The sequence below is a fragment of the Antrostomus carolinensis genome, unplaced genomic scaffold (assembly GCF_000700745.2).
Source record: "Antrostomus carolinensis isolate BGI_N321 unplaced genomic scaffold, ASM70074v2 Scaffold31285, whole genome shotgun sequence".
In the NCBI taxonomy this organism is placed as follows: domain Eukaryota; kingdom Metazoa; phylum Chordata; class Aves; order Caprimulgiformes; family Caprimulgidae; genus Antrostomus; species Antrostomus carolinensis.
In genome coordinates, this window is record NW_010318918.1 from 1 (window position 1) to 7,992 (window position 7,992).

At 39.5% G+C, this 7,992-nt stretch overlaps 1 protein-coding gene across 1 annotated transcript; it reads right to left on the reverse strand.

The window, feature by feature from the left end:
- Nucleotides 1-48: 48 nt before the first annotated feature.
- On the reverse strand, nucleotides 49-7,984 carry KARS1 (lysyl-tRNA synthetase 1; the record flags this gene model as incomplete). The annotated part of the gene is made up of 13 exons (XM_010169097.2): nucleotides 49-192; nucleotides 1,756-1,882; nucleotides 2,220-2,305; nucleotides 2,992-3,077; nucleotides 3,821-3,994; nucleotides 4,094-4,256; nucleotides 4,491-4,610; nucleotides 5,655-5,780; nucleotides 5,956-6,142; nucleotides 6,416-6,509; nucleotides 6,882-7,047; nucleotides 7,254-7,404; nucleotides 7,908-7,984. Coding segments are annotated over 13 exons (1,701 nt in total), but the record flags the coding sequence as incomplete, so codon positions are not given.
- Nucleotides 7,985-7,992: the final 8 nt, after the last annotated feature.

Here is a 7,992-nt window from a genome sequence, read left to right on the forward strand (position 1 = left end):
TCTCCTCTGACAAAGCCAGCGGTCAGCACTGCCGCTTCTAACATTTACCTTGATGTTGCTGGAATCCGTAAGGAACATGGTGAAGCGATCAATTCCCATGCCCCAGCCAGCTGTAGGAGGAAGGCCGTACTCCAGCGCAGTGCAGAAGTTTTCATCAATAAACATGGCTTCATCATCACCCGCAGCTTTTGCCTAAATGAGAAAATTGATAGTAAAAGGTGGGCTGTATGGAGCTAGATAGTACCCCTTCTGCTAGCTCACACCAAAAAGAAGGAATATTGATACTTGTAGCAGCCATGTAACCCATGAAACCAGAGCCCTGTACTGCTGCTTAAGTGAGTAACAAATGAAGGAATCTCAGCACCTGGAGAACTGTCAAGGGTGCTTGTACAGCTGCTTCCAAAACAGCTCTAGGCTCAATTCCTTTCTGATGGGTAAGCTTCCTTTCAAAACAAAGCCCAGGCCCTTCACTTCAGTAAAAAGCTATCTTCAGGGCCATACAGCAGCAGATGACAGGGGAATAAATTGCTTTCAAAGACTTCTCCGGTTCTTTATTGCAACCCCGCCTTTAAAGTTTGCGGAAACAACTAAGAAGCATAATTGTTTGAATCATCAGTAGTTGATCCATGAAACTGAGTTTAAGGGTTGCTTTTTCCCCTCAAGTAGAAAGATTAAAAAACCCTACCCTGAGATGGTAACTAATGCGTCTGACCCTGACAAGCCTTCAAATGCCAAAAGTCGTAATAATAAAAATGCAGACTAGCCAACCCTCTCAAATTTAGAAAATGGCAAACGTTGAAACACTTAACATTAAATTTTCAGGCATATTTTCATTCAATACAGACAACCATATGTCTGCAAAGTCTGGCTGTAATCATGGGAGACAACTGCAGCAAACATATATACAACAGACCAAAGGTGAAAGAAATCTCTAATATTATCCATTCTGACTGATCATTTTCAAATTTACTAGCAAGTAAGTTAATTAACATAAGTCTATTTTCCTGGTTTTGACAATTTTTTAATCCTCTTGGGCACTGTGAAGCCATTAGAAAGAGTAGGAAGATCAGGAACTCTGTCACTGCAAACTGCATCATCTGACCTCAATCGAGCGGGCACGCATGCATTTATGAATGTGCATACCTAATTAATAACAAAACCAGTTACAGTCTGAGGCTTATCTAGGGAAACCTAGTACTATAAATTTGCAGGCCTAATAATTTCCAGTGTGCAGCTCTATTCTGTAAGCCAATTTAAAATAGTAATAACTCAGTTCAAGAAAGTAGGCTATTTCTTACACACCGTTCAAACTCTTAGTCAACACAACTTTTTTTTTTTTTTTTAAGAACCTAGAAGTATAATGTTGTATGACTACATAAATGCTTAATTGGGGAAAAATAATTTTCAACCTGAGCAAGATGGAGAAAATGCTTTGCACATTTGCTTTTTTTTTTTTTTTTTTTTTTTTTACTAGTACTTCAGGTAGAATGAAAGGGCAGATATTCCAAAACAAAGTTGTACTACTAAAAAACTAATCAACAGCAGTGTTTGGACTTGTTTACCTTAGAGAGCAAGTTTCCTTTAAAAGGAATGAAGTTTTAATAACAGGCTTTCACTTGAGTAAGAAACGCACACTCAAGTAGTAACAACCCTTTTCAGCAGTAGGGACTAATGACAGATTTAGAATAGACACAGGAAACACATTCTTTGTTTATGTGCCTAAATAACACATTCACTATCAGCAAGACACCATACCTTGGCCTGATCCTCAAAAAGTTGCCGCTGCCGGAAAGGATCATTAAGTTCTGTGTACGCATTGCACACTTCCTTCTTCATTACAAAGAGTTCAAAGCGTTCTGTTAGTCCCCGGTGAGAGCGATGCCTATGTGAAGACGACAAAACAACCGTACCTTAAAATAAACATCTTTACAGAAGCAAAGCGCACATACATTATTTGAGGACTGCCCACACTTAGCAGTAACAGCTGTCAAAACTTCAAACTACTAAGCATCAGCACACCTCTTTCCTGGATGATGGGTTTCACAGCTCAGGAACCAACGACTGTCTAAGGAGGTGTCAGAATTCACAAACTAGTATACAACACCAAAATCTCTTTTTGCTTATGTGACTTTTTTTATTCTCTCTTTTTTTTTTCTCTTTAATAAATAGGAGTAGAGGGTTTAAGAGAGTTATAAACTGACCGTGTCTCATACTCTTACCATTTGGCTAGAGGACTCATGATCTGTGGGTGATCACAGATGAAAGTAGGGTTGATACAAGTGACTTCCAGAAATTCACCAACTAACTGGGAAAACAAAAGCAAAACAATTATGTAGAGTACAGTATCACTTTCCTAGCACTGCCCTCCTCAAACATCCTACTTCCCTCTCTTCACTACTGAAGAAGGTACCATAAAATTGAGAAGTTTCCCAACCAATAATTCCTGATCAGGTTAATGTCTTAATTAACAGAGAGTGCGTGTCCTAGTTGGGTAAGAAAAATTACATAGCAAAAACTGTATAAAAAATAGTAACATAATTCAATTTGGACATCACAACAAAGGCCAGGAGGAAAAGCAGCAGAAAAACAGCCATCAGGCAATATTTTGGGTAAAAAGAAAGACTTAATACAGTTGACAGAAGAACTATATGGTAAGCCTACCAGTTTGGTAAGGTACATACAAATGCACAGATCTCGCAGACAAACCTGACATAAGATAAAGCAGAACTGCTTTAAGCACAAGAGACCAGTTTTCAACTAAAATCCTCTAGGACTCACATTAGCCAGGCACCAGTAAAGTACATTTTGGTGTTGACAACACAAAAAAAAGATTCTGGCACAGCAAGTTTTCTCACTGTGATACAGAAATACCTGAAGTGCATTTCAGTGTGTTTTCCCAGATGCAGCTGAACTTTTGCTCTGAAGAGACTTCTGTTGATATAGATAGATCCCCAAAGACATTAGAATTATAAAAACATCATCTTTACTTACTCTGTCAAGAAGCCTGGCTGTTGTCCTGGGAGGTGGACACTCAACATTTCTCTCTGCACAAAGGTCATCAAAGAATCTGCGAGTTTCTGAAATTGTTGTAGACAAAAATTTAAAAAGCCACCCAGGCAACCACGTTTGGTTTTGTTTTGTTTTTTTCTTTCTGCATCCTTCAATGTGTCTTAGAATTATTTAAAAGATCTTAATGATATACATCATGGAAAACATGAGCTTAAATGTCCATCTATAAAAATAGTGTTTGTTTTTACTCAGTTTACACAAAAATGTAAGCTACTTTATATTTCAGAAACTTGACAACAGTTAAGCACAACCCCACATGACTGCTCGACATTATTATTTGGGGTAAAAATAAACTGGAAAAAAAACCCCATCACTAGAAGTATATGAATTTGTTTCCTTATAGCTCTGGATCCCAGGAATAAAATATCACATACACACATTTTGAAGAAAGTCCAAGATAATCATACTGCTAACCTATGATCACAGGCTCAACTGCAGAAAAGATGGAAGAAATAAAAAGCCTGGTCTCTTCAACAGATCAAGAACTCCCCAGATCATGCCTCTTGAGTATACAGCATCACATATACTCAACAAAGGAAGAGGCAAGAGTCAGATCCTGCCAAAGACTGCAAGGCATGAAATATTCTTTCTGGACTCTTGGGTAACAGACAAAACTAAAGAAAAGCAATCCCATGTGTTAGTACCACCACAAAGAAACAGCTGTCAGACTGCAGGCTAAGAACTCGAGACCTTTTGCCTTCTTTCTTTTTGTTAAGGAAGAATTATAGGATATTCATACTCAGCATCTAACCTTCAGTTTCAAAACACTCAGCTGATGGAAATTTCACTCCCAGGACCTTTTCCAGATCATACACCATGCTAATTCGACGGAAGGGAGGGGTAAAGTCTATCTCATAGGCTTGTCCATCTTGACCATCTGGATGGTAAGTGATCTTGTAACCTCCAGTAATATGTTTCACCATCCCTACAAAAGGAACCTGAAGTTTAGAAGAAGAGTATGCCACATAATATTAAATTCTTCCAGACATTCTTACTCTTTTTTAATGAATATTGTATACATCACCTGAAAGCAACTTCTCTGTAATTTCCATCAAGTCACAGTAGTCTGCATAAGCCATATAAAATTCACAAGTCGTGAACTCAGGGTTGTGAGTCAAGTCAATTCCTTCATTCCGGAACTGACGTCCAATTTCATATACTCTGTCCATGCCTCCAACCACCAACATCTAAACAAAAGGAAATTCTAGTAAACACACTAACTTTTCCAAAGGAACTAAAGAGAGCTGAAACACTGCAATGTGACCTTACAAATCTAATTCAAGACACATTTTGTTTCCTCCAGTCCAATGAGTCCACCTTTCTTCAAAAACAGTTCTCAGTTTAGCTGCATTTACTTTTTTAGAATTAGATCACAACAGTCTGGAGAATATATGTTTAGCCACAAGGGGCTTGTATTTTACCTTATGGTAAAGCTCTGGAGCAATCCTCATATATAAATTCATGTCCAGTTCATTGTGGTACGTGATAAAAGGTTTTGCCATAGCTCCACCTGGAATTATATTCATCATAGGAGTTTCAATCTGTAAAAGAGTAACAACAACAACAAAAAAATTAACAGTGACATAAATATTTCCAGGCTGCTACATCAATAATACAATGTCCATAACAATTTGGCTAATTTTTCTCAAAATTATCTAGTATCTGTCCATGGCATGACACTACACTGTGCCCTATGGAGTACAGGTATGGATTGAGCACAGCCAGATCCATGCACATCCAGACTGCACTCTATTGTACAGTAGGCCACTCCCTGACTTCTCTGCCTTTTATTTTATTCCCAACATTCTCAACAAGCTTAAGTAACTTACTCCATTATTCCGTCAACAAGTTAAAACTTCATATAAACTGCGAAGGGACTCTTACGGTCCTTTTTGATTTAAGTTATCTGAACAGTAAAATCTGTAAGTACTGGGTTAAGGATTATTTGGAAAAAAAAAAAAAAACAAACCCAAAGCAAGTCAAAGAAAAACATTAAAGCCACTACATATATGACAGGAGATGATACGGCACAGGTTCACATTCCCATTGCTCTCAACAAGCTCCCACTGGCACTTTTTGCAGATTCAGTTGATAAACACTTGTAAGTAAACTACATTAAGTTCTAACTTTTTTTTTACTAACTGTAAAGCACAACTAAGAATCTGGATGCAACAGAGAGCTTAGCTAGTATTATTTTCTCATATGCTACCCTGTAACAGTTTCTAAGATAAAAACAATTACAGGAAGTAAAACCTGCATTTACCTCCAGAGGCAAAACACTATTTCAAAGATGTTATTTCCACCTTAATTTACTGAAGTAAGGGAAGGATAGCAGTAGTTTCAAGTACTACCTTGATAAAAGTTTACTGAGTCATAACCTCACCAACTGAGGAATAGTCTGAACTTTAAAAAGAGACGAAAGGAATAGATCCCATTACATTAAACTGTTAAATCACACCATGCTGACGTAATTATTCCCGTTTCTGTAAATATTTTGCAAATGAGGCTGAAAATAAAGCATCCTCAAAGCTGAGAAGCTCTAAACACATTCAATATGCAGAGAGAAATAAACACTGAAGCCTTACCTCGAGGAAGCCCAACTCATCTAGAAAGCTCCGAATATATGTAATGATCTTTGCACGGGTTACAAATTTCTGCCTCACATAATCATTAAGAATTAAATCCAAGTATCTCTGACGATACCTAGTTTCCTGAAAAGAACAAATATCTTCAGAACAAGCTAGACAAAACATGCTGCCAAAGGAAAAAAATACCAAAACAAAACTAAGGTTTCTTTCTTGATTGATACCATCAGCAGATATAAAAGGCCATCCATTCAGACCTATCCATCACATTGCCTCCAAGAGCGACAAGTATGACAAGTACCTTATCTTTGAGGCCAAAGTGAAGATGAGGCAACATGTGCAGACATGGAGACAACAGAGTTATTTCATAAGGAATAATACTCAGTTCCCCTTTCTTTGTTTTCCCAGGATTCCCCTTTACACCAATAATGTCCCCACGACGCAGCTTGTTGTTAATACGGAAGTACTCTTCCTCGGATTTGTAGAGCCTGTAATTACAAAACCAACGTAAGCACTTTTGTTTAAAATTCAACATTCCAAACTGTCCTGCAAATCTCTCCCCAGACCACATCCTTTCAAAAAAGGATTCTTCTAGCAGGGAAGCCAACACAACATCCTAAGCAAAACATTACCTGGCTGCCTAAGCCAACCCATAGACAAGTGGCCTAAGGAGATGAAGGAATAAGAATGCCCAAATACAGATCTCTAGGCCCCAGAATGCAGTTCAGTTTAGCATGCTGCTTAGGAGTGCCTCTACTTACCTGGAATTTGCCATGACCTGCAACTTGACTCCTTCACCACGAAGATCATAGAAAATCAGCTTCCCTCCAGAGGCACGCTTTGCATGGATTCGACCTAAATATCAAAGTATGCTGGACATCAGGAAAAGAGTCCCTAGCAGAAAGGATACAAGGGCAAAAGCCACAGATGATCGTCAGCTCTGAACTGACCACTAACCATGAAAGAGATGGATTTAACTCTCAAAATTAACACCAGTGCAAAAAAGACCATATCAACTTTGGGTCCTGGAGCCCATATCTGATCTTGTAGCTGTGAGGGATGTCACACAGGTCCACTCAATCTGAAAGGAGGTGTCTACTACAGACTGCATGACCGAGTAATGAGGGATCAGCAGAATTCTAAGAGACCACCCCATCACTAAAAGCAACTATGACTTGGCTTAGCAAAACAACGGACCATCTTTCCATATCCCAGATAAGCCTTTACCTGCCACTCTCACTGTAACATCTGTCAGGTGATCTCCTGGCTGCAGGTGACCGTACTTCTCTATAAAATCTGAGAGAGATAAGTCTACATGGAATTTGTGGGGATAGGGATCTTCATTGGTGCCCTTCAGCTGCTGGACTGCATGGCTACGGATCTTGTAGTATTGCTGTCACCAGAAACAAACAAAACCAAACAATTTTATTAGAAACTGAAAATATTTTACAGTTCCAAATTAAAACACAGCTGCTCTTATGTAGGAATATATAGGTCTTTCCCATTTTAACTATTTAGTTCCCCTTGAACAAAAATTTCAAATGTAAATCAATAACATTTATTCTCAGAACAGTAATAAGCACAAGACCAGATGCTCACATTTGGATCCAAGCTTTCCTCATCAGCACCAATATTATTCTCACAGTCAGAAGTCAAGGAAGGCTTATTTGAATGCTTTTCACTTTGCTCTTTCTGCTTTGCCTCTTTTTCAGCTATTTTTCTCTCAGCCTTTAAACGTCTCTTCAGCTCACTGCAAAACAGAAGGAAACCAGATGCAGCAGGTACTCTGATATGTGGAAACACTTAGCAAGATTCTGCCAAAAGCTTACTTTACAAATAACCTTGTCATTTCTGTTACTCTGCTCAAAAGTCAAAACAATTCTTAAGCACGTTTAAGTATTTTATTCTTTTAACTCCTTTATTCCATATCCTATGAGATACAAACGCTCAAAACAAAAGTGAAACTGAATTAAACATTACATAAACAGACCACTGGGATGCGTACCTATGCGCCCACGGACCTTCCGCAGGCCATTTCATACATATGAGCCTCGCAACCCCACGTAGCGTGTAAGTGAAACAAGGTAAACTCTCCAATTAAGAAACTCAGGCGCTACTTCGGGTTCCCGAAGCCGCCTTCGCGGCCTGGACCGGCCCCCCACGGCCGCTGCGGCTCTTCCCGCGGCTCCCGACCTCCCCGGCCGGAGCTTCACGAGGAAAAAGGCGGGCCCAGTCGCACCGCGAAGCACCGACCTGCTTCGGTCATGACGTGCCTGGCACCATCGGAGTGCGGGCGCGGCCCTCCAGACCCAGCCGCGGAGCCGCACAGCGGCGGGGC